General features: G+C 38.3%; 1 protein-coding gene across 2 annotated transcripts in view; it reads left to right on the top strand.

Moving 5' to 3' along the window:
- Positions 1-27,184, top strand: part of PTBP3 (polypyrimidine tract binding protein 3) — a 50,203-nt gene that overhangs the window by 7,352 nt on the left and 15,667 nt on the right. Inside the window, exons 2-5 of one of the 2 annotated variants that reach the window (XM_075526474.1) lie at positions 15,469-15,529; positions 19,509-19,678; positions 20,571-20,717; positions 25,354-25,518. In XM_075526474.1, the coding sequence (XP_075382589.1) occupies positions 15,511-15,529; positions 19,509-19,678; positions 20,571-20,717; positions 25,354-25,518 (501 nt within the window). In that variant the 5' untranslated portion in view covers positions 15,469-15,510. Of the gene's footprint in view, positions 1-15,468; positions 15,536-19,508; positions 19,679-20,570; positions 20,718-25,353; positions 25,519-27,184 lie in introns of both variants that reach the window. The other variant, XM_075526473.1, reaches the window with a different exon arrangement.

Below are 27,184 nucleotides of genomic sequence, written 5' to 3'. Positions count from 1 at the left end.
TAAATTTTCCAAAGTCATATTTACTAATAAATTATTCTTAAAAGGGAAATGCTGAAGTGCATGGAATACACTTGTTTTATTATATAAATGCAATCTGTCAGGGAGGGGAGAACAACCTGTATTAAAAACTGATCAGCAGATCACTTTGTTACTTTAACATTGTTAATTTTGGGACTTCTTCGATTTGACTGGGTTTTGCATGTGTTCCCCAGATGTACTCTTATATCCCAAATACTTTAGCTAATAGTGATGCAAAAGAGTCATAAGTCAGTTCCTGAGATTGTGTGATGCTCTTTTGTGACATGCAGATAATAAGTAGTTTCTCTTTGCTCATCCTTCAGGTCAGCTGAATTCTACCCACTGTATTAGGAGCAAATTGATGAGTTAAGCTGTATTTACTATGTATTTCACACCATTGAAATAATCTTCTTATATGAACAGTAGTTCCAAAATCTGTGGGAAACAGGGAAGTCATTCTGTTAAAGGCAGCAAAAAGTAAAGTGAAAGTTAATACTGACCTGCCTCGACACGTAGTTGTCGGGATTGGGAAGGGAAAGCAATGGTAATGATGTACTTATCGAGTTGTGGTGCTGATTGGTTTTGTCTTGCCTTCATCACAAGGTACAGAGTAAAAGGCAAATTATTATTTCCCTTACAGAAGAGAAAACAAATGAAAAACAGTTCTGTGGAATAACCTACTGTTGCTGTTCTCCTGCTCCCACACTTGCACAATTTTGCAGACCTTAAGGGGTATAGAATCCAGTGTTTGTGTCATAATATAAAGCAGAGGTGTGTACTGTATGATACTTACAGCTTTAGAACACCTTGAGAGTTGAAGGTTCTATTTAAAATGTCAGGGATCTTTGTCCAGGAGCATTAGAGACTATAAAATTCCTTGTGTTCATAGTCTGCGTAGAGCTTTCTTCATTTGAGCTCAAGCTAACATGCTACATCTATTTTACTTGATATCTCAACTTACTAGGGTAGCTATGCAGTTCTCTGAAAACAGTTAACTCTCTTAATGTGGATAAATACTTTCAGCTGAAAAGTTAAATGGCTCAGGGAATATAATTTCTTAGCTTTTTATCAATTATTATTATTTTCCATGTTACAAAAAATGGGACTGGTGCTTTTCATAATTGAAAATGTTGCTTAATAACTTCTCACATTTATTCAACTGTCCAGTATAAGTCTACATATATATTTGAAGCCCTTATAAGCAAAGGCTGAAGTAGACTCTTAGATGTGAAAAACACTGAGCTTCACTCTTAAATTTGTAAAGACAACTGCAGGGTAACTTCCAGGAGCAGGGGAGAAAGAGGATTACCTTGGGATAACCAAGTAAACCAGTAAACTTGGGATACCAAACCCACTTTCTAGTACGTATAAGCACTATCGCAGAAGGTGGAAGAGGCAGAATTTGGTTTCTGTGTGCAGCCTTCCATTCCATGTTTGAGCCCAGCATGGAGTCCCCCAGGTTGTCTTGTAGGATATCATCATTAGGAGAGAAGGATGTGAAGTATCTTTCCTGGGGATGCGTCTCTGGCATCCAGCTTGACAAACTATCATTTTAGTGCATTTAGTAATCAAATTATTTTTTATTGTAATATTGGACACTTTAAAAGAGCATTCATAGATTTAGAATGCTAAACAAGAATTCAACTTTTAGGAATTCTGTTCAAGGGAGAGTAGTCATTGATAGTTTATAATAATTGAAAATTGACAGTGCCTTTATATAAAAAGGAATATTTTATTATTGTTTTCTTTCCCATGTGATAGCTTAGTTAAATGTTGAAATTGTGGAAAAGGTATTCTTAGTTGATTTCTTCTCAAGTAGTCTCATGTCATTGAAACGCTTGTGAGTTTTTGTGCCATGTATTATTTGTTTATATTCATCTGCAGTTGCAATGAAGGAATATTGCAGGACTTTTTGTGTAAGAATTGTAAAATGCGATAAATCCAAAGCAGCTTTGAAATGTAACTACAAGTGTAGTTCAGAGAAACCAGGACTTACTTGTGGTAGTCTACTACCTGTAGTAACCTATATAGGAGTTTTAAGATGATAAATAGATGTGATTTTCCTTACGCAGGTTTCCTAGCATTTCAGTGTCATACTACTTAGTTCCTCTTGATCGCCTGTTCATGAGCCGCAGTTACCCTATGTCTCGGCCTACTGAGCTGACATCACTTGAATAATTTGGGTTATGTTGGATGCCCACAGTTTGACCTCCCTTATGTTGCTTCATAGTTGTTAAGGATGGGACTTTTGTTGCATTAAGCACAATTAGGCAGGTGATAGGAAAAAAGAAGGTATAATTCCTGCCAGACTGAACTTACCTAGGAATATTTGCCCAGTGACTCACTACACCAGTGCACAAGTAACAGCTCAAAGAGCTCCACTGACTAGTAAAGATCAAACAGTCTGGAAGGTGCTCTCCATTCGTACATGTCATCCATCTCATCCTGAAGGGCTGAGGTACTGTCCTCTGTCTTTAGGGAGGCCTGGCCATGGAGGACCTCCAGGGACATCTGGAATCAAGCTTATATGGCTGGAACCAACACACTCAGCACCTTAATCCTTCTGATGCCCACTGCTCCTTTCAGCAATGAAGGTGGAAGTAGGCAGAACCACTTTTCTGGAACATTGTAGTGTTATTTGCATCAATATTCACTGTTTTGCAGAGGTAAAAAAAAGCCACATTACTTCACATGAATCCAGTTATTGCATACTAATTAATGCCAGTGTTTAGTATGTCCTGACCTGAACCATGCCATTAATAAAAAGCTGGTGTCAGATGCAGGATCTGAAGGAGGTTTTGGATTGTGAAAAGAGGACTGTACAGCAGTAGAGCTTTCTGAATGTCCATGATGCCGAGACCACTTACAGCTGCTGGGTTAGTTCTCTGGGAGGAGAGGAGCCAGGGGTATGGCAGGAAGTGTACTTAGTACTTCTGTGTGAGCTGTGCTAATAGTGTATACAGTGGATGCTAACTCCTGTGTATGATAACACTAGCTGCTGTTCAGTATGGTGTGAATATTGGATGTGGGATAACACTAACTCCTACTTGATACAGTGTTTTAATAGTGGGTATAAGCGAGCACTAACATCTTGAAACACAAGAAACAGTAACAAGTGGAGTTTAAGTTTTTCCCTTCCCTGTTTTCTGTCATCATTCAGCAACCACCAGTATATAGCAAGTGTAGCAAATGCTACTTACGCTGTCTGGGGCATCTGTGGTATAAGACTGTGCTTCCTGAGGAGGAGAGGAGCAGTTTGAAGAAATAAGAGTCAAGGCTGTGTGGCTGTCCTCTGAGCAGCCCACTTAACTTTTTCTCTCCTGGCGTCCGTGTGAAGAGGTTGTTTCTTGCTGCAGACTCTGCTAGACTAGGAGAAGGGCTGAAAAGTCACAAAAAACACTAATGATATGAGAAACTGAAACCACATGACCCTTAAATAGTGATCTAAAGACTGATTATAAATGAGGAGTAGAGGAAAACCAACTAACTTGACGATTACAATGCTGGGATATGTGTGCCAGTAGCTTAGAGCTGTATAACTGGGAGGCATAATGGCTGGGGTCTATGTCCAAAGACAGAGTTGTGGATGACCAAGGAGTTGGCCACCTGGGACGGTGAATCCAAGCAGCAAGAAAGACATTGTCAGGCCCCTGAGTGCACTAAAAGGTCTTAATGACTGTGATGAGCCTTGCCTGGGGCTTCCACCCACACTGTCTGCCCATGGGCTCTATTTCAGCAAGGACAGTATGCTAGAACTACAGTATGAACTCAAAGCAAAAAAAATGCTGGCTGGTATGCAACCTTTGACATAGCTAATGTGTTTTTGTCAGTTCCTGTGTCCCCTGAGTGTAAACTGCAGTTTGCCTTTCCTGGAGAGGAGCACAATACACCTGGAACCACCTGCCATGGAGATAGAAGCGTAGTTCCAGCATCTGTCACAGACTTATGCAAATGGTTTGGAGGAAGACAGTGCCCCAGATCACTTACAGTATGCTGATGGCATCATAGTGTAAGGAAACACTGCCCAAAGGGTGGATAACAAGGATAGTTGGATTTGAACTGAATGTAGCCCTTGCAATCTAAGAGGAATAAGATGAAGGGATTTGCAGGACTAGAAATATAGTTTCTGTGTGTCAAATAGCAACATGGCCACCACTGTCTTCATACTGACATGATTAATAAGATTGTGGCAATGGTTCCACTGATGAGCATAAAAGGAAACAAATTTTATTTGGAATGGTAGAATTTTGGTGAATATACATACCCAGATAAAGTCAGCTCATGAACCCACTGTTCCAAGTCACCAGGAAAAAAACCACACATGAGTGGGGCCCAAGCAGCAACAGGCCTTTGACCAGATAAAGCAATAAATTGCACATGCCATTGTGCTGAGCCCTGTCAGAATGGGTCCAAATGTCTGAAATGTACTATACATAACCAGTAGAGGACCAGTCAAACCAGTGGAGTTTATGGCAGAAAGCACAGAGAGACAGGAGTATTCCTTGGATTCTGGAGCCAAGGCTGCTGTTGACCTGAGAAAACTATATCTTAACAGAAAAAGAAACATGAGCTGTCTATGAGGTAATTGAGGCAGCATCTGCAGTGATGGGGAATGGAGTCACAATTGCTGCTGGCCCCTTGGCTTCTGGTACTGGATGCTGAAAGGAGAAATGCCCTCAACTCATCATGTGGCAAGTTCTACCTGCCCTGATGGACAGCCCTGCTTACCCAGTGGGATCAGATGGGGAAACAGGGACATCCAGGCCTCATGTAAGAGCTGATAAAATAATGATTTTGAGGCCTAATCCAAGGTATTATGGATACCCATGCTCAAGAAACTCTGGAATATGACAAGCTATATGCCCTCTACACAAATAGTTCTTGTCACATAATTGGCAGTTAGAGAAGATGGAAAGGTGCTCTTTGGAGTCCCATTCAGCAGGTGTTAGAAATGCATGAAGGTGAAGGACAATCAAATCAGTTCTTGGAAGTCCAAGCCACAAGACTGGCTACTGTTGTAATGTTACAGAGGAATTGGCCCAGGTTATGCCTGCGTTCTGATGCTTGGATGGTTGCCATTGCTCTTTCGGTCTGGCTCACACACTGGAAGGAAGAATTGACAGAGATGAGGAAAGCTAATTTGAATGGCTAACTTGTGGGGAAAAAGCACATGGGATTTGGAAAATCTCATTGCGCAGGTGCAACATGATAATGCTTATATTTCAAAGGGAAGAGCCCACCAGAAAACAAATTGACAACCATCAAGAGGACAAAGCAGCACAGATCACCACAATCAACAAAGACCTAGGCTGGGAGTATAAATGGGAACTACTTATATCTTGAAGGGCTCACAGAACAGCATCCTCCAAAACTAAGTGGGATTAAAGACACAAATTACAAAGCCATTAGGGTACCTAGACATTCACCAGGAGGTAGAAATCCAAGTGCTGCATCGTCATGGGAATATACTTGAGACTGCTCACAGTGTAGCCCCTGAAGCTGAAGCACATTGTTAAGATATATTCTCTGGTTGGAGTCCAAATGCTAATGCTTTATTCTGCCTCCTTGCTCTCCTCTTTGTCATACTTTTGGGAGCACTTGTAATCTTAACCATGGCTGTTACAGTCTTGTATATAAAGATCTGGAAACTGTTGCAGAAGGCATTAATTTAAGATGCAAGTAACTTCCTACTACTTATTGTCAGCCGGATGAGTACTACTGAGGTGTTGAGCAGTGGTGGAATGTGCCTTGGGATGCTGAGCTGACATAACCCACGTAATTAGGGTGACGTAGCAGGCCTATAAGTCTGACCTTCTGGTACACACTGCTCCTTTCAGCAAGGAAGGGGGAAGTAGTAAAAAGCTTCTACAGTGTTCTGTAGAACAACACACTTTGTAGTGTTCTTTGCATTAATAATCACTCTTTCACAGAGGGAATAAAAAAAACAGTTATTGCATACTAATTAATACATTTAATCTGTCCTGACCTAAACTGTGACACCATAGAACTTTGAAATCTGTGTTTTATGCAGCTGAAACTGTTACCAGTTTGCTCTGAGGCCATGTGATACCATCTGCCTTTTTAAGGTTTTGTTCTTGGTAAATATTTTGAACATCATATTAGTATTCTGGGGAGGGGAGAAGTGTGGTTTTCCCACATATCATACCATGAAAAACAACTTAGCATTTGTTAAAATGGTCACTTACAATTATTGCAGGCTTGAAATTGCATTTTATGAAAATAATGAGATAAATATGCATGTATTGTGTAAATAGACAAAACCTTGTCTGTAAACATTTTCTGACCTTGTGTGTATCCATGTATCCTCTAGTCCTGCAATCTGTTATTTCTGAATTATAGTCTGAATTAATTGTTAGGTTTCTGTTCAATTATCTGTCTCTGTTACATCCATCAGATCAGATGTTTTATGAGTCTTACGTATATGGGATAGTAACATTGTTAGATATAGATTTTCTTGGTACATTGAAAAGTACTTACAACATCTTTTAAAGACTAGATCCTGCAATTAAATGAGTCAAAATACTAGTATGCCTTCTCCCACTCTCCATCCTAAAAACTGAAAGCAGCAATTCACCTTCTTAGGAAAATATTTTAACAAGTCAAACATAGCCAAATTGTATGCCTTAATATTGGTGAGGACATACGCAAACTGTCTCTAGAAAAGAGGAAAACCAAACAGTATTAGAGTTATGTTATATAAAAAAAAAAATCCTACTTAATTCAAATAATGATTGAGTAGATCTCAGTTTAAGAAGTGCTTTTTGTTACTGGGCCCTTGCATATTCCTAGACAAAGGCTTGTGCTGAGTCAAGCAGACAAAACAACTCTTGCCTTCTTCCTGACCTTGCTGCTTAATGAAAACTTATGGTATTTATACCTGGCATATATTTAGTTGCCTTTTTATTTTAGGGAGAAGGGAAGAATAAAATTCTTAGGACGTGTGGAAAGTGGAGAAGGAATGCTTAGGTCATATTTATGGCATGGGGCTGAAGTCCTTTCAGAATTTACATTTTCTCTTTTTCTGTTATTGTAGTTGGTGAGTACCATTAATAATAGAAAAAATGCTCAGTTAAATATAACCAGAATTCTTTAAATAACAGGTATCTGGGTTTCTGGTTTCTGCTACTATAGTGACGGGTAAAAATGAGTATTAAGTGGCGATCATGAAACTGACTACATGCAAAATATTGAAAGTGCTTAAAACATGACTTCAGGGCTTTAATTGTCAGCGCTACATTTTTTTCCCCACTCCCTATGTATAAAATTAGAGTAGTTGTTTTGAGTTTCATGCTTCTTAATTGATTTTTAGTCCAAGTGTGACAAAGTTTTATGCCTCACATGTGTTGCATCCCAAAGACAGGGAGTTGGTTTTGCACTAGAATTGTACTTCAGAACTTTTATATAGGGGGTGTGTTTTGTATTTTTAGAGCATTAGTTAAACTGTGGCAAGGCAAATATTTAAAACGGGGAGATCATGACCTGCTTTGCCAGGTAGCTATGGATGCAGAAGTTGCTGTTGTGGATGCTTGCCGTTATGGATGACCTGAAAATGTGTAAGAACAGTTGGATTCTTCTTTGCCTCCTTGCACTTTTAAGATGTATCCCTAGTTTCAAATTATTTTAAGTTAGCAGTTTGTCACTATAGCTTGTGGTTTCTCTAACTTTGTGAATGGATTGGGAGTGTTGATTAAAGCATGTGAGATACAATTGGTGATTCTTGTATTAATAAGATGCGACCTTGGACACCCAGTAGAATTGGATGATTCATTTAAAATTCTTTTCCAAGAAAAGATAGATAACACCTAGACAACAGTAAAAGCAGACAACCGTTGAAGGTAAATGGTCTAGGTGTATACCATGCAGCATGTGCCTGTGTTAATTGGCATGATGAGAGACAGGGGGAAAGGCACTACTCAACTCTGATCTCATGAACTTTTCACTGCCTCCTTCCCCTTTGTCCTCTGCTGTCTCCCCAGTGGAGGATGAACGCCATAGCTTGACAAAGCTCATCTCATTTTCCATATTCCTGCTGCTGACCTGAAAAGCGAACATGTATAAACTAGAGATACTCTTTGAAATCCACATAGCTTCTGGATGTGATTTGAACGAATGCAGTTATCACTTATGTGGTTTTAAAAAATAGATTTTTTTGACTGGGATTTCTTAATTTTAAACTGTTGCATCAATCTTAAAAAGCAGTCTATTGTGGTAAAAGGAGAAATAGCTGTTTAGAAGACAACAGGACATATGTGTGTGTGTGGAGTCAGTTTTATTATCAACCATTTTTTTCCAGCTGTTTTATAGAAAAATGGTGAAATGATTCCATGATTCTACTATTCCATTATCTACATTGCTAAAGTTAAGTGGGATGACTAGAGAGTTTCTAAAACTATTTTGTATGCAGATCTTGAAACTGCTGGGTTTGAAATTCTTGCTAAATACTTCATGTAGTATATTTTGGGCTATTTTGGAGGCTGTATTGTATTTCTAACTTCAGTATGGCATCTGCCATTAAGAACTGTTTATTCAAGTCATTTTTGTGTCATAGAAACTTCCTGTTTAAGAAATTCTATCATGATTAGGAAAGATGATTTAGTTTGTGTGACAGTATATACTGCCACAGCTTTACTAACTATTTGTTGTTCTAAAAGAACCCTATATATTTTCATTAATGAAATCAACACCCCTAAAACTTGATTAATTCTTTTGCTTTTCACTTTTTAATTACTGTTGCATGACTCTTTGAAAGTGTACAGTATCTCGTTACCAGTGTAGCAGGGAGCTTCAGTTCTAACAGAGGCAGTAGAGCGGGCTGTATTGCTAAAGAGCCACTGAGCAGTCAAGCCTGCAAAAGAGCAGCTATCTGTGCTAAAACAACGTGCTTCTAGGATGACTGATGATCAGCCTGTTGAGCCAATGTGTTTGGGAGGGGTCTTTGCAGTGGAGGAAAAGAGGCTTTCTTGTTTGTGATCATTGCTTATAATTTCCTTCTGTTCCAGCTTACTGAAATGGCAGCTTTTTCCTTGTAAGGTCAGTTTATTTATTTTTAATACAAATATATGACTTACTTTGAAATTTCCCTTAGTTTACCTCCACTTTCTTTGAAATCTTTTTATTTTGGCATCAATGGCATTGTATTTCATATTAAATCCTCATTCTGGAAGCAGGAGTTGCATCTCTGTTGCAAACATGGTACGTGGAAGAAAGAATAAAGGAATATAATAGGTATTTAGAAAGCTTACTGCAGAATTAGAAGATAATGGAAATTTTCACTCTTCTCATGACCCTTAGCTTTTTTTTCACAATTGGATTCTATAAAAATTAATAAGGTATGTATTAGAACAGTTCACTTACATTTAACAACAATTTTTCACTGGTATACCTTGAAATTGTCATGTTTCAGAGTGTGTCCTTTTTGGAACAGTAGTTTGTTTGTTGCCACGTAGAATCTTGTAGAAAAAGGTAGAAAACTTTAATTTATATGCAGGGAGAAAGGCGCCTTTGAAAGAATTATTTTCCCTTAAAATTGGACCCCCTTTTTTGTTGTTCTAGCTATCTCATAGTAAAGAGCTATGATCATGTTCTTCCTAGTTGTTGACTTAGAAATAATAGTCTAGAAAGGTGACTAGCTATATTTTAGGAAAACAAACAATACATATTTCAGATTAAATATAAGTTTCTCTGAGACTATCCTATTTGTAATTAATTGAACTGTACTGAAAAATTTGTGACTAGCAAGAAAGAGAGGAGGAAATACAGCAGTTGAAAGTTGGGGATAAAAGCCTTTTAAATTTAAAAGGCTGTTTATAGGATTCGTTGATTCCAGAAGTAATGCTGCATAGATACCTGCCATAGTTTTGACAAGTGGACATGTTCTACAGAAGTATTTTAGAGTACCAGACTTACCCTCCTGTTTCCAACTATATGTGACTCACAAAGAGTTTAGAAACCTAGAGTTATTGACTTTCAGTTGTTTGCTATACCTCTTTGCTATGAGTGCAGCATTTTTTATACTAGAATTGCAGAATCATTAACAGTAATTACTATCAGAAATTTAAAAATCATAGAACAGCTTAAGTAATATCAGGAAAGGCATCTGTTGCTGTAGTCTGAAGTTGTGTAATATGACTTATTTAGTCAGGGAAATTGGTCGTGGTAGATACAGAAGAATAATTCATTTCATTAACCTACCATTGAGTGCTACACTTTGTAGAGGCCCCTTACTGGAGTGATTACTTGGCACCATAAATTTTACCTGTTTTTAAAGAAATGTCCAAAATCAAATTTGCTTTCTAAGCAACTGGTTTCTAATTCCTACTCAATAATTAAAGGAAAGAATAAACGTGAACTAGCTGTAAGGTGCTCTACTGCTCTTACCTTACCTGTCACCACTTAATAATCCCAAACCAATGCAAAGCGTTGTCGTGGAACAGGAGAGGTGGAAAGTCTTAATGTGTTAGGAGATCATTAATGTGTTTGGAATGACGGGATGAGTAAGGGAACAGAGGAGGATGTTCCAGCCCTGGGCTGGTAGCCGTCCTCATGTTGAACAATTCCACTTACCTACATTTCCCACGGGTCTAAAAGAAGGATTATTCACCATGTAATTGGTACAGTCCTTCTGACACTCCAACAGAACTACAGTGCTGCTTTCTGTGAGTGTAGCTTTGTGCTGGAAGAAGTGCTTGTCAGTGAAAGGTTAGGCAGCCGTGCTTGCTTGTCCGGCCTGCCTCTTCACCTTTGCCTGTGAGGCCTCACAGTGAACTGGCACAAGCAACTCACTTAGGTTAAGTAACTCTCTCATCTTGGACAGTTGTGCTGTGAAAACTGAAGCAGTAGTGATGGTGTAAGAGCAGTGCAATCTGACATCCCTGCTGAAAGAAGTGCTTGTCAAGTGTGTATAAACTGCAGGCGAGGAAGGATGTCAAGGCAGCTTTGTAGGCAGGATTTGGCTGTTCTGACTGTTTCTGAGCTGGACTTGAACAGTGAATAACTAAGAAGTAGCCAACTGAATACTTGTATACAGAGAGAGACTAGGGCATGGTAGGGCTCTCTAGCCTCTGTAGAAAGATTCAGTAAGAATGTTGTAACGCACTGCCTAGGCCACACTAACTTGTTGTGTGGACTTTTTCAGCACTCAAGGCCTTGCCAACCCTTTTTTACCAGAGCAGTCTGTAGTAGATCTTTGTCACCACATTAAATGCTTCATGTTACAAACTATTTCAAAAATACCTCTTTCAGCTCTATCTGGGAAAGAAGGAGATTGAACAAACAGGCTTCACAAACTTGAGTTCTGTCATTTCTTTGTGGATTCTCTATGAATAGGAGTGGGAAGACACTGATGAAGTAAATGTCATCTCCTTTACTAATCCAGAATATCCCCAACATATGCACATTGTACTTCAACTTGCAGGGGAACTGTCATGGTGTCAATTTATCTTTGCATTCTTCTAGAACATTTTTGCATTGGGTTTGTTTTTGCTTTCAATCAATGACTGAGAAGGCTTATCAGTTATACTGCTGCATAAATTATGAGATGCTGCAAAGCATCTTTATAGTGTTCTTGTACTTCAGAAATAGCTTGGTCATCCACCTGCAAAAACAGTGGAGTTCCTAGCAGCTCTATTATATCACATCCTTTCAGGGGGCATGTTATAATAAATAAATATGCTGTAATTGTATGGGTAGGTACATAAATTAGCGTTGGTATCAAAAGTTATAAATTGGATTAGTGTTTCAGTGGAGCATTCAAATAACAACAAAAAGTATAATAAAAATCTTGTGGTTATAAGAAACTGTTTTGTAATAAGGGCTCTAGACTTAGCATGACTGTGGCAGGCCAATTATTCTATGATGTCTTGATTTAATGTTTTATTCGTTTTTTTTTCAACATAAACACAGTTAAAAGTACATTAATTTAAAAATCCTCCTTGTATCAAATTTAAGATATGAAGACAGTTATACATTTGTAATGATGATGGTTCCCTGTATTGTAAGAGTCTCAAAGTCTTGCTAGTCTTTTATTAGACTAAGTAAAACAGTTGACTAGGTGATGAACTTGCAGTTTAAAACAGCTTTTATTGTGTTTTGGGTGCTATATTACCAGGTTTATGGTTGTCAGCGGAAAGGCAAAATCTAGGGAGCTGTCTTAGGAGATGGTGATTGAATGATGGATCAGTGTAGGTACAGGCACGTGTCATGACTGAAGGCTGTAATTTTGTGGTATCATTTTTCCCCTGTTGAAGCTGGTTTAGTCCCCCATCCTGGAGCAGTTCATTTTGTGCTGCAGTAAGCTCCAGCTTCAGTTGTATGCATACAGCGCAGCTCTACAGAGAGTTGTAATACAGAGCGCTGCAGTCATCTGATTTTGTGTTTGTGTCAGTTTGTGCAGTCATTGTGTTTCTCTGTGTGTGTGTCTTTTTAACCTGGAATTGCTTCATTGGTGTACAGCGCAATCCCACAGGCTATATTATTACTGGATGAAACTGTAGTGATGGGGTGACCTAGAAAGGATGAATACTTCTTGAGAAGGTTACATAGATTTTCTTTTGGAATATGCTAGACCTTGTTCTGAGGAAGCTGAATTATCTTTCATATTATGGTTAATTTATAGACTTTCTGTATTATCTGTGACAGTAAGTTCTGGTCTTTGCAATTTGTTTTTAAGATCTATGTGCTCATCATGGTGGTCTGTTGTAAAAGCTCACAGTTAGTTAATATTTTCTGTGGTATCCTCTAAGAATTTTGCCTGGAAATCAGTATCAAATTCATCAGTTGCATTTTCATGTGCCAAACCTACAAGGTGTCTAATGCTGTAAGTTATTGATGCAGGCAGTAAAATTTAAGTTGAAAACAAATAATTTTTGTTGTAAATTATAAATTCCATGAAATATGCATGTCTAACAGTTCATAATTTACAGATTTTTCTCATTTGTAGACTAATACCTAGACAATTTACACTAATCTGTGAAAATCTTGCCATTACACATTTTCCTAACTTCTGCAAAAACTGTAAGTACGTAGCTTGTCAAAGTAGTAGATTCTGGTTTCTGCACTAAGATGCTTATTTGAATCCTGAGTTGGATCAAGTAAGACAACTTTTAAAAACAGAAGAGGTTGGATTTTTTTTTTTTTCCTGAAAAAGTCTGTTGTGGGATTTTTTATATCAGTGCATATAAAATTAAATATGAAATTGTGGGAATACATGTTAAGTCCTTGACATTAACTTATCTGTCAAAATAATAATAGATGTATTTGGGGCCAGAGTTTATAATGAAACCACAAAATAGCTACAAGTTGCTCAAGAAAGGCATCTGCTGCCAGAGTCGAACAAGCTAAAGCACAAAGTTTTTTCATGGCCTTCTTGAAAAACGCAGAGATTTCTTCTGTTGAATAAATGCTAAGTTAAAAATCAAGCTAAAAGCCTCCACAAATGGAGTTACAGGAGTAGTGGGGGGTTTTTTTGCCCTCCTGTAAATAAAAGGAAGGCTTGGCTTAATGAAACACCATTCTTAATACTTTCTACCACTTACAAGCTGCACATATTGATGCTTTTGTTTAATTAGCAGGATATGCATTCTACAATCAAAATATGCTCTTTAGGCGTTCAATACCAGGATGCTGGCATACTCAGGGTACTTCTAAAAATTCTCATTTTAGATGTTAATTACATTCCAGTATCCATCCAAATAGAATGTGATATGTATCAGACATCTAGTAACCATTTCATTGACAAACTTTAATGAGATTTATTTAAAATGTGACCATCCAAAGAAGCATAACTTGGGCTATATGATGTATGGTGTACTCTATTGCTCAGCTGAATAGGCTGCTCTTTACATTAGCCTATATTTTTATTGCAAATGGATTTAATTGGTGGCAAGTGAAAACAAATTGAATTGGAATTTCTTTAAATTTTTAAAATATTTTTTATTTCTTTTAATGTAAAAATGATTTTGCAGAGTGTTTGCCACAGTTAGGTGTTGCATTTAAATATACTGTTAAGATGCAGTTTCATGGTTAACAATAAGTCTGTACTGCTGCCAGAAAGGAATGAACACAGTCATGTTTTCCTCCATCCCACACTAACACCTGTGCTCCTTCTTAAGCAGCTAAATTTGGCTGAAAAGGTTTTTCAGCATCCTAACCTGGTCACAGCCTTCTGTTGTGAATGACCTTCCCAACGCTGGGGAAGCAGCCGGAACACATGGTTAATTGCAAGGATGAAAAGAACCAAACTGCTCATTTAAGCACAGACAGCTTATAAACCAGTCCTCTATGAGCGGCACTTCCGCAGCCAATACAAGCCAGCATGATGGCTTGCTGCTGCCAAAAAGATGCTTTCTTAGTCCTGTCTTCTCTTTAAGTATCCCTACCCCTTTCTTCACACTGTATCCTGGCACCTTTCAACCCCTCTTTCAGCTGATAAACTAACTAACCTAACTCAGCACAGAGTGCTGGCAAGTTGGAGGATTGAGTCATCTCATGGAGAATCTCTTGGACACCAGAGCTGGTGCAAGATAAACAGCTCTTGATCCTGAGCAGGTGGGAATACTGGGGCAAGGGCAATGGGAACCTCTCCTTCCACCAAAGTGGTGAGGAGCTGTTTGGATCAGCTTATTCCATCTCGTAGAACCACTCCCTTAGTCTCAACTTTTTCATGAAAATGCTTTTATGGAAGAGTGTGCTGAGACTTTCAGGAACCTTAACTGCCTTTCAGAGGTGTTGTGGTACCTTGTTTCTTGTTGGCATTTTGAAGCTGATGCTTGGCTAGCATCCTAGAGCAGTATTAAAGGGTAAACAGATTTAACTGGCAGCTAGGCGATGATTTTTGAATGAAGAACCTGTAGTGCTCAAACTCTTCTGTTAGTAGTTAGAGCCTCAAATTGTCAGTATTCTTAAAGTATACACTTTGATTTTCAGTATTTTTTCTAAATGCGCATGATCCACCATCAAATTCTTAGGACAAGGCTTAGGTTTAAAAAAAAGTGCCATAGTTATATTTAACTATGTCTTGAGTTAGTTTTGCTCAAGGTCCACTGTGTCCAGTCACAAATGCTGATGGATCTGTGTGGCTGTGTGTTTACTCATATCTGGAAGCAATGTTGTATTGCAGACCCAGAGCCTGCAGCCAGCTCATTTCTTTTCATGAGCATTTGTTATTCTTGATCTTTTAAAATGTAAACTGTAGTAGGATAAATAAGAGAAGTAAGAAGTGTAACACAGCTGAACTTGCTAACATCTTGAAACAGAAGGAAAAGTTGTGTGGTTGGCATTTTTTTTCCTGAAAAATAAGTTCACAGCAATAGTGGATAATGTCTATAAAAAGGAGGTGTTCTTGGGAAGAATAAATTACAAGAGTTGTTGCGCTTTTATATTAAGCTCTTTCTCTGTAACAGCTTTTACTAATAATCTTGTCTTTTATTTTAGTGTGGACCTGCTTCTTTCTTCTGGTGTCAGTGGCCTTTTACCATGAACAATTCTACTCCAGGTAGAGGTATATATTAAAAAATATTTTTATCATAGTTCTTCAACAGTGTGTGTTTTCTCTGTAAATTTTGTGTGTGTGTGTGTTCTTTATTGTCACCATGAGCAGCCTGACCAAGCCTGAACTGTAATCTGACTCCAACCATAGACCACTGGAGTCTATCCAATTCAATGACAGTATTGAGGAGCTCTAAAACTGATCAGTTGAAGTAGGCAAAAAAATATCTATTTTCTATAATAATGATCAAGCAAGTAGCCTTCTGTACAGATTCTCAAGTGCCTACTCAATTTTCCTGTAGTTGTGCATTTGAAAGGAATTTGAAGTATTTCAAGGCTGTCAGGATTACAGAGACAGAAGATGAATATCCTATATCAGTCTCAGTTTGGTGGAACATAGGGCACATTACATGGGTTCGTGATAAAGAGTTCAGCCGATTCCCTTGGGTGTTCTTGTTCCTGCTTTCTACACTACTTCCAGAACTTCAGCAGCAGCACAGACAGTCCTGTGATTTGTTTTCAGATGTTTTCCTGACAGTTCTTGTCCCTAGACACCCTCTCCATGGGTTGAGATGAATGGCAGTGTTTTTGCAAGGGAAGCAGTAGGAAAAATGATTTTTTTTTTTTTTTTTAATCAAATGTTTTCTTAATAGGGTTCACTACCTATCGGCACAGATTGTTCGTCAGCAGAGATGGTGGGAAATTGGATAGACAGATGCAGGGTAAGGAAACTGGGTCTATTTAAGCAATGTGATGGCTCAGTGTGAAACCAGAGCCACATGTTTCTTCAGACATGTTAAACTAGTACTACTATCCAAAGAAATGTATGCTCTGCCCCACTCTGTGTGTTGAGAAAGATGCAGTAGCTTACCTGTAGTTTTAGATCAGACGAAAAGTTGAAAGTGAGAGAAAGCTGGGACTGCTTCCTTTAGAGGTACTTTCAGCTTAGGTGGGCTTGTAGTATTAATGGCTCATGGCTGCATAAGTTAACTTTAAGTAAAGTAAATTAACTAAATCATGACATAGACAATTGCCTGTCAGCAGTGGTTTCCAAATAGTTGATTTTATAATGGGGCAAGGGACAGAGCAGATGACCTCTTGATAAGCATCTAAGACTTACTTGCTTTATTTCCAATAGGGAATAAGGGGAAGGAAGAGTCTGAGCTAACTTGAAGATTTTTCTTTTTGATTTCTTTGGCTTGCACATGTCAGATTGTTCATACGTCTGCTAATCGATTCAGTGTGATGTCCAGAGGCTTCTGCTTGGCTTGAAACAGCATTAGCCTATAACTCAGTAATTTAATAGCTGAAATATATTTCAGGCGTGTGTAGATGGTATTTTTGTGAGAAGAAACCAGCTGGCAAGGAATATAAATTCGTATTTAGTTCAGGTGGCTTTTATTAATTACCAGTGCAACCACTGGTCCTTCATAGTGACATCTAGGGTGTCTAAATTATATTAAACTTTAAAATAAGATAGACGTTTTTGTCTCCTAATAAATCCAAAACCCCTCTAATTCTTGTTGATAACTCCATACTTCATTTTGGATTTATATAATCTCTATTGAGATGCATCTCTTTACCTAATATAGCTGCTTTACCCGCAGCATTTTTTTTGTCTGGTGGGTCACATATCTAAAATATGCTTTGGGTTACTTGATCTGAGGCTACTCACTTGGGAAATGTATTTGTACCAGTCATGAATCACAATCGTAATGAAATTCCCTTTGTAGCACCAGGCCCCAAATTTCACTTTGTTCATAAGGCTTCTCTTACCTTTGTCTGTCTGAAAGCATTTTTTGCTTTCACCCAATTGAGTGTGAAAGTCAGAAGAGGTGATTGCCTTGGGCATGCTTTAAAGAATTGTTGAATCAATTTCAAAATTTAGATGCCAGAAAAAAACACATGATTATCACTCTGCATCAAAATTAGTATCAAACAATAGCTGCAGAAAGAAGCATGGTTTAAAAAATGCTGAGGTCTTTATACTTGGATTGGAATGAGTGCTAGCTTTTATTGCTGAATTAGTGACTTGCCTAAAGTTCCACAAAACTTAATATAATTACAACAGAAAAAGAAGCACTTTAATAGCATTTTTAGGTCAGGTGTTGGTCACTGTTCAGAAGCCAGATCAACTAGAGCTAATGTGCTTGCTAATGGGTAGGTCGTGAAATAGAGGATGCACACTGTATGTACACAGGCTGAAAATGTTCTGGTAAGCACTGTCCTTTTTGGCTGAATGCCTGATCTGAAAACTCCTGTAACACTCAGTGAAGATGGAGAGAGAAAATGCTGTGCTTGCCACTTAGTTCCATCTTGTCACCTCTGATATTGAGTCAGAACCCAGAAGGTATTGCTTCTGTGAGAGTCTCTCAACCTAAACTAAAGGCAAAATTCCTTTTAGGTTTCATTTCCTGCTTTCTTTAGTCAATCAGTCTTTGACTTAGTGAAGTCAAGGATATCTTGTCCATTTTGAACCTGAAAAGTAGATTTAACAAAATAGGATGGGTTGTTAGGCTTTAATAATAATATATCCTATCGTAGCTTGTTACTGATATGTGTTTAATATGTTTCTGTTTGTCTTAAAGTCTCATCCCCAACAAGTGTGCCATATGTTCACGTTTTTCAGAAGGCACACAGAGCACATGATGCCATTTAAAATTTCTTGATGGAAGAATCAATGCATAACAGACTTTTCTGTTTTGCAAGTGGGGGAATTAGTTAACTTGGCTTACGACTGTGCCATGGTTGGGGCTTAGATCATCTAACTTGGAGTTTTACAGATTCCACTAGTAAAAAAAGCCTCTGTAAAGCCTCTGTATAAGCCATCCTTATACAGAATGACTTGTGTGAACTGCTTCTCAGACTTAGGCTGTACTTAAAACCTACAGCAAAATCTGAAATTACTTACTAAGCTCAAACAGATATTTTTTCCTAATCTTTTGTGATTCTCCTTGGAAGGCTAAATGCAACACGTGAGGTGTTAAGGCTATCTCTCTTGCTGGAGTGAAGCTGTTTGTGACACATAAGTAAAAAAAGAATGCTGTTTCTTCCTTGAACTTAAGTGGTATGCAGTTAGACTTCAATACAACTTCCATCAAATATGCTGTCTTTCCTCTCAGTTTAGGATATTTTTTCACCAAGTATGATAAGCCTCTGTAGCTTGCTTTAGGAGAATCTGTTACTGGGATCTGTAGTTTGGCTAATGAATTTCATTTTTACTACTTTAAGTTATTACTCCATTGTGATAGCTTCTAGAACAATATGCCTGTTCCACATGTGATGTTCTGCTTAAAAGTGCTCTCAAGGACTCCGAATCATGTCCTTGAAATGTAACCATTGGTCACTTACGTGCTACAGGATCCAAATAGGCAGTTAAAAAAAAAGGCAGTTTGCCAAAGTGAAAGACTTTAGAATCTGTATGGATTTCATGCCTCACTGCTGTCTATCCTTTTCAAAGACTTTTTAAAACTTACAGTCATGTGGGGCAGCAGGCTTTCTTCAATAAAATAAAAAAATTATTTGAGGTAGCAGCTGAATCTAATTAAGAAATATACCATGCAGGAAGATAAGTTAGTAATAAAACAATGAATGTATTACCTCCCAATTACTACTTGCCCCTCCTCTGTTTAATTAACATTTTGTAAATATGTTACATGGGCATTTGGGAAGAAGCTATTGGCATCTCTGTCTGTAAGACTTAAAAAGAAAAAAAAAAAGAAAAAAGAAATAAACAAACAAACCCAAACCAAAGCAAAATGAACACACCACAAAATCCCCTTGCAGTGGAGATTTGGAACAGCTGAAGGGGTCTTCTTAAACTGTCCTTTGGTTATATACGAACTCCTTTCTTAGAATTCAAAGAGCTACAGGTAAGTCAATGTCAGTGCTGATACAGCAGTTTATCTCTTTTAGGTTTTGGTATCTATACTGTGCAATAAGTTTGTCTTGTTTGCTTGTCCATCCCCCTCCCTAAAATATTTTAGATAATGGGAATGAGAAGAAGAAATTTAAAGGAGACAGATCGCCATGCTCCCCTTCACGTGTCCTTCATCTTCGTCAAATTCCAAGTGATGCTACTGAAGCAGAAGTCATTTCGTTAGGCCTCCCTTTTGGCAAAGTAACCAACCTCTTGATGCTAAAAGGAAAAAGTCAGGTATGTAATTTTCAATGTTTCAATTATAAGAGCAAGGCTGAAGATGGGGTTCCTGTTATGACCCTTTTGGTATTGGATTTGGCTGAAACGTTTGCAACGATGTCTAAATATTTCATTGATAGATCAAGATTTTCATATTTTCAAATATGAAAGGATGTCTTGATATATATTTTAAGTTTTTAATATACTTTTGGCTTATACAGTGATCTAGTAACTTGTTAATAATTCTGCTAAACATTATATCCACCTTATGAAAGAATATATAGATGGTAGAGAACTACATTGACACTATTGATGTCGACATATGTCTTGAAATAACCTGCCTGATTAAATAATTAACATGCATGTTAATTTTTTAATGTGAAATAAATTGCTTAGGTTTTTTTTAATCCTTTTAGATATGACGGGGTAGTTCACATCATGAATAAACATTGAAATCCTAAAAATAATAGGCACTTATTAAAAAATTGTCTGGATCACTGAGCTGTGTTAATATAATGCACAAACTGATAGATGTTTAGTGTCCTGTTCCTACTTTTTCAATCAATATGTGTATCTGCTACCTAGGTAATAGTACTTGGATTCAGGAATCTAATAAATTCATTAGCAGTGTGGTATTTTTAGCAGCATTGCTTCCCATATGTCATACTTATTCCACCTCTTCTTTGATGACTTACTGTACTTACAATGTAAAACCTTTTAAGAAAACCCACAAATCAAATATCACCATAAACACGCACACACAAATGGATTTTACTGCTGAGCAAATCAGTACTGTACTTTCACATGATCTTTTTCTAGTGAGAGTGGAATTGGGAATAAATGGTGCTTTGATGCTTTGTTCTCTCCTGTAAACAAAACAAGACTGAAAACTGCTATGCATTGGTTGCAGGCATTTTTGGAAATGGCTTCTGAAGAAGATGCTGTTACTATGGTGAACTACTATACTCCTGCTACACCTCACCTCCGCAGTCAGCCTGTTTATATTCAGTATTCCAATCACAGAGAACTTAAGACTGACAATCTACCTAACCAGGCTGTAAGTATAATATTTCCATTTAACAGGATAGCATTGCATGAGTTGTGTATTGGTTTTGGCTAGGATAGAGTTATTTTCTTCATAGTAGCTTGTGACGCTTGCATAGCGTCAAGACCTTTTCTGCTTCTCACACTGCCCTGCCAGTGTGAGTGCACAAGAAGTTGGGAGGGGACACAGCTGGGACAGCTGACCCCAACTGAGCAAAGGAATATCCCACACCGTATGACGTTGTGGTCAGCAATGAAAGCTGGAGGAAGAAGGAGGAAGATGGGCTGTTTGGAGTTATGGTATTTTTCTTCCCAAGTAACTGTTACACATGAGGAACCCCTACTTTCCTGGAGATGGCTGAACACCTGCCTGCCGATGGGAATTCCTTATTTTGCCTTGCTTGCATGTGCAGCTTTTGCCTTTACCTATTAAACTGTCTGTACCTCAACCCATGAGTTTTCTCACTTTTACCCTTCCAATGGTCTTCCCCATCCTGCTGGGGGGAAGTGACCGAGCAGCTGTGTGGCCCTTAGCTGCCTACCAGGGTTAAACCACAACATTAGTAAATAAACAGACTACTTTCCACTACACCAATAGTCAAATTCTGATAGATATTATTTCTGTCTGTTGTTATCTAAGCAGTAACTTATTTCAGACAGGGACTTCTTAATATCTGTAAAATTACTGTGGAGGAGCTCAAGCTCAAGAATGGTTCATCCTGATGAGCAGAAAATCAAGTGAAGATGGCAGGAGGGCTGCTTGGATGAACAAGTTGCTCCTGACTGAACTCAAACATAAAAAAGAGGCATAGAAAAGGTAGAATCACGGACAGGTGACCCACGAGGAATATAGAGCACTATCTGAACATGCAGGGATGTAGTTAGGAAAGTCAAAGACCACAGGAGTTGGCTTTGGCGAGGGCTGTGAACAGCAACAAGAATGGCTCCTCAAAGTGTATCAGCAGCAGAAGGAAGATTTAGGGAATAGGTGGGCCTGCTGCTGAATGGGGCAGGGGCCCTGGTGACAAAGGAGATGGAAAACGCTGAAGTACTGGATGGTGTCTCCTCAGTTTTTAGTGGTTAAGACTTGCCCTTGGGAATACCAAGCAACTGAGAACAGTGGGAAAGTCTTGATGAAGGAAGTAGAGAAGAATCTCATTATGCAACATTTAAACAAACTGGATAAACAAAAGTCTGTGGTCCTAATGAGATGCACTTGTGAGTGCTGAGGGAGCTGGCCGATGTCATTGCAAGGCCACTCGTACAATATGGAAAGGTCATGGCAATTGGAGGAGGTTCCTAAGGACTAGAAGAAAGCAAATCTCTCTCCTATCTTAAAGAAGGACAAGAAGAAGGATCCAGGGAACCCCTGGCTGATCAGCCTTACCTCAGTCCCTGGGAAGGTAATGGAGCAACTAATCCTGGAAACCATTTCCAAACATTCTAAGGAGAAGAAGGTGGTTGGGAAAAGTCAGCATGGGTTTTTGAAAAGGAAGTGATGTCTGACCACTATGATAGCCATTTATGGTGAGATGACTGGTTTGGTGGGTGAGAGGAGAGCAGTGGATGTTGTTTATCTTGACTTTGGTAAGAATTTCAACATTGTTTCCCATAACATCCCAATAGACAGACTGAATAAATACAGTCTAGATAAGTAGACTGTGAAGTGATCTGAAAGGCTAAAATGGTTGTGACCAGTGGCATGAAGTCCAGCTGGCAGCCAGTCGCTAGTGGGGGCCAGTTGCTAGTGGAGTACCCTAGGGGTTGATACTGTGGCCAATACTGTTTAACATCTTCATTAATGTCCTGGATGATGGGATGGGGAACATCCTCAGCAAGTTTGCTGACAACACAGGACTGGGAGGAGTAGTTGATACCCCAGATGGTTGTGCTGCCGTTCAGAGGGACCTTGAAAAGCTGGAGAAATTGACTGACTGGAGGAATCTCATTAAGTTCAACAAAGGGAAATGCCAACTCCTGCACCTGAGGAGGAGTAACCCTAGGTACCATTGTACACTGGGGCCAACCAGCTGGAAAGCAGCTTGGCAGAGAAGGACCGGGGGGTTCTGGTGGACAGCACACATACCCTTGCAGCAAAGGTGGCCAGCATCCTCCTGGCAGTTGGTGCAGATTGAGGGAGGTGACCTTCCCCTCTACTCAACACTGATGAGACACATCTGGAATGCTTTGTCCAGTCCTGGGCTCCTCAGTACGGGAGAGACGTGGACATAATGGAGCAAATCCAGCAAAAGGCCATGAAGATGGTTAAAGAACCGGAGCATCTGTCATACAAGGAGAGCTAGAGAAAGCTGGGACTATTCAATCTGAAGAAGAGAAGGCTTGGGGGCATCTTACCAATATCTGCAAATGTCTGGTGAGGGGGAAGTAAAGAAGGTGGAGACAGAGTCTTTTCAGTGGTGCCCAGTGACAGGACGAGAGGCAATGTGCATAAATTCAAATACAGAAAAATCCACTTAAACTTAAGAAAAAACTTTTTTACTGTGAGAGCAGTCAGGCATTGGAATGGGTTGCTCTGAGAGGTTGTGGAGTCTCCATCCTCAGGTATGTTAAAAACCTGACTGGAAATAGTCCTAAGCACCCTGCTATTATATTCTACACTACTTAGAAATACTTGCTTACAATATGTTTTGAAAGAACTTTTGCCATTCCTAAGTTTTAACGTTAGGTAACAGCTTTCAGTAGCTTCAGAAGATGAAAAAAGTATCATGGTAAATCTTTTCTCTGAATAATGAGTCCTGATTTTTTTCCCCTATTACTGTGTCCATAATATAGTAGCAGGAATACCTCAAGAACATACCACTTCAGTTTTATATGTTTGTGTTTTCTTAAAGTTAATTGCTAATCATGGGTCTGTAGATGCTATCTGAAGAACACATGGAAAAGCAAACCCAGCTGATACATGATGAACCACTTTCTGCCCAAAAAGCAGCTCTTTTGAAGCTTCTTACTTTATCAGATATGGACGTTATTGTGAAGGGTCATGTAACCTGCTTTTGTAAGAGTTGTGTTATTGGCACTGTTCCAAGGCCTTGCCAAACTCAGGCATAGCAAATCATCATCTTTAAATTGTTCAAGTTTATTCTTAATAACTTTATCTTTTTTAATGTTGACTGCTTATTCTAAGAACCCTAGGTCCAATAAAATGGATATTTTCACTGATAAAACATCAGTTTTATGTGTAATTTCATGCCAAACACCAGCATTAATTTCTTCCTTGTATTTTGAAGTACTAGAAATTGATTTCTTAAGAATATGAATTGAACATTGCAGATGGCTGATTTAAATCCTAATCTCTAAACAAGGAAGTACTCTTTGCACAACAAGATCAAAGTATACAAATGTCATATTGTAGTTGAAATCCATTTGGATTTTTAGATTCCTGGATGAATTGCAATTGACCTGCCATTTAGATACATAAACTAGATAATATGATGTATGTACCACGATTTTGTTTTCTGTAAGAATGTTGCAAGTAGTGATTGGGGCAAAAATCAGTGCTCATTTTTAATTTGTGCTAACACAAAAGTCACTGAAATCTTGCAAGCTTGTCAATCTGATAAAAATTATTTGTCTCTTTTTTTCATCCAAAATTGCTGAATTGGTTTGTTATGTGCAAAAACAAATAAATAAAATAACAAGATTTTTTAAAATTATGTGGTGTATGTAACAGCCTCAGGAAAACTATACTTATATTTGCAAATAAGACTTCTTGATTTCTCAGAGTATTTTCAACTCAGTGCATGACACTTGCTTTCTCCTTCTGTAAAAACAACATTGTCTAGTTTAAAAAATCTTTTTTGCACTTGTGACTCTTACATTTGAGTTTTATTTAAATTCTAGAGACCCTAGCAGAGCAGCTGAACGCTGTGTTACTGGCCTAGTGTCTAGGCTCACGCCTGAAGTACAGATTATTTTGCAGGGTTACGTGTTTCTGAAACTGGGTAACATCTTTACTGTGTGCCATGTTTAGTCCATCTTCCAAGGAAATAGTGTTACTCAGGCATGACTTCAAGTCACGACACTACATCTGGAAAGGAACATCTCTCCATAGTGCTCTCAGAGGTAATCTGAAGACATTTTTGAGGAAAGCCCATCAAAACCAAGCGTAGTGACCAAAGTCTCAGTGAGGCAGTTTGAGGATTGAGATTTAAAGGTGTTTTTTGTGGTTGATAGCTTGGTTCAGAAAAAAGAGCAGGGTATGCACCTTTAAGCTTATCCCCAGCAAAACTTAGTTCCTGAAGAGAATTAAATCCTAATAAAGCAGAGCAAATAGTTTTTGGTACTGTTGTGGTTTCACCCCAGCTAGCAACTAGGCACCACCCAGCCACTCGCTCACTCTCCCCTGGTGGGATGGGAGAGAGAATCGGAAGAGTAAAAGTGAGAAAAATCTCAGGCTGTATGAGAAGTATGATCTGATTTCTTTTAGGGGAGGGGGAAGGGAAGGAAGAGGTATGATTTACCTATCAATGTGGAATCTGAATCCATAATCAGATAAAGGGAATATGTTTTTTAAAAGTTGTATTTTAAATGCATTTTACGTGCTTTTCTTTGTAAGATAACTTTGTTTAGATGTGAATAATTTGTATGTGTGTAAGTTAATTGTGGTCTCTGCTGTGTCATGGTTTCAGAGAGCCCAAGCTGCATTGCAAGCTGTGAATGCTATGCAGTCTGGAAGCCTGGCTGTTACAAGTGCTCTTGCTGCCGAAGGTGGGCTCTTTCCCGGTCAAGGTTCTGTTCTTCGAATCATTATTGAAAATCTTTTCTACCCTGTCACTTTAGATGTGCTGTATCAGGTAATGAGGACTGCTAAAAAAAAAAGAGTTAAAATCTGTTGCAATGTTGCCATTGTAAATCCATTAACTTTTTTTTTTTTTAAAGTACCTGTGGATCCTTAATTGTTTGAATAAGGACTGTCACTTTAAAATGGTTTGTTGCGATTTAGGGATCTAGGCTTGAATCAGTTCTGCACAGAAAAATCAAAGTAAACAGAGCTTCTGTACTCAGCCCTTCATGTTGTCTTTCATTTCTTTTAGTTCCTTGGTTTCTGTGGAAGCAGTAACAAACTTGAGGTGTTATTTCTAATTTATGCCCACATGATGAGCTAGTGAAATGCTGATTGCTATGAACCTGTGGACCAATATTTTAGCACTCTTTGCGCTGAGTAACTTTTGGAGTTAGGATTGTATTTTAGGGTTTTATATTCACTTTCATAATTTGATGCAAGTGATGTCATATATAAGTATAGTTCCTTGGACAAATGTTTTTGATTGTTCATCAACTGTTAGAATGCCATTTACGTTAACTACCCCTGAAAGCTTGCAATAGTGGTGGGCTATAGCTATGAAAGACATTATAATAACTCCTGCTAGGGGTTGTGCTATGCTGTTGAGAACAGTAAGTTTAAAAACAATAACTTTACGACACTATTTCTTTGAGCCTGAAGGATTTGTTGATACTTTTTTCAGATATTGCAAAGGGTTTCATACTTGAAGCTTTTGTAATTACTAGTAAATTTTTGCAATAAAAAACATGCCCCAAATATGAGTTTCTTGAATTAATGCAATTTAAAATAATTGGCATGTTTTTACAAGAACCTGCAGTCCTGGAAGAAGATTTTTGCTGCTCTGCTAGCATCTCAAAGAATAGTTGATTGCTACCAACACTTTATTTTTCCTCTTACCTCTTAATATTTCCTCTTTCTCTGTATCTCCCCGCCATGATACTGATTAAATAGTATACTAGTTGTTACTTTGATGTAGCAGTTTGCCTGATCTAAACTTTTGTTTGTATCTATGAGTACTGTTCACTTATTATTGAGCTCATGCAAATACTATGTCAACTGTTTAGGATTATTAGTGCACTCAGAATAACCTGAGAACAAACTTCTGTGGTTATGGGAGCTAGACTAGTTTAATAGTGCAACAGCAATTCCTGGATCTAATCTTGTGTGGGTTTTTCGTTTGGTGGTTTGTTTTTTACTAAGCAGGCAGTGGAAGAGGAGATTCATGTTACTTTAGTTTGATTAATGTTTACTTCAGTGCAGCAGAACTATATTTTCAGTCTTTGAATTGCACGATGACCCTCAGTCAACTACTTTTGCAATAGGTCTAGAAAATTAAGCAATATTTGAAAAGGGAGCTTATTTGGAGTTCTTAACAGGGGACAATCTCCTCTAATTAAAGCAGGGGACAATGTCCTCTAATTAAAGCAGCACTTTGTGCCTGATAGCTACAATGTAACATTACTTTGTAAGTGTGGTAAGGTTACTGGAAATGAAAATTTTCACTGATAAGTATAGCATCATATGGAACACCAGTAGGCAAGCTGTCATCCAAAACTTTGACTATATTTTGTAAGTTATAACTGCTTGTCAAGAAACTAACCCTTTTTTACTACAAATCACCTTAAAATATTTATTTTAAGAAACAGAATGTTCATTGTTATATTTGCAGAAACAAA

Source organism: Mycteria americana, chromosome Z (genome assembly GCF_035582795.1).
Source record: "Mycteria americana isolate JAX WOST 10 ecotype Jacksonville Zoo and Gardens chromosome Z, USCA_MyAme_1.0, whole genome shotgun sequence".
NCBI lineage: Eukaryota > Metazoa > Chordata > Aves > Ciconiiformes > Ciconiidae > Mycteria > Mycteria americana.
Note: the sequence above shows the minus strand (reverse complement) of the source record. Positions and strands in the feature narration are given on the sequence as shown.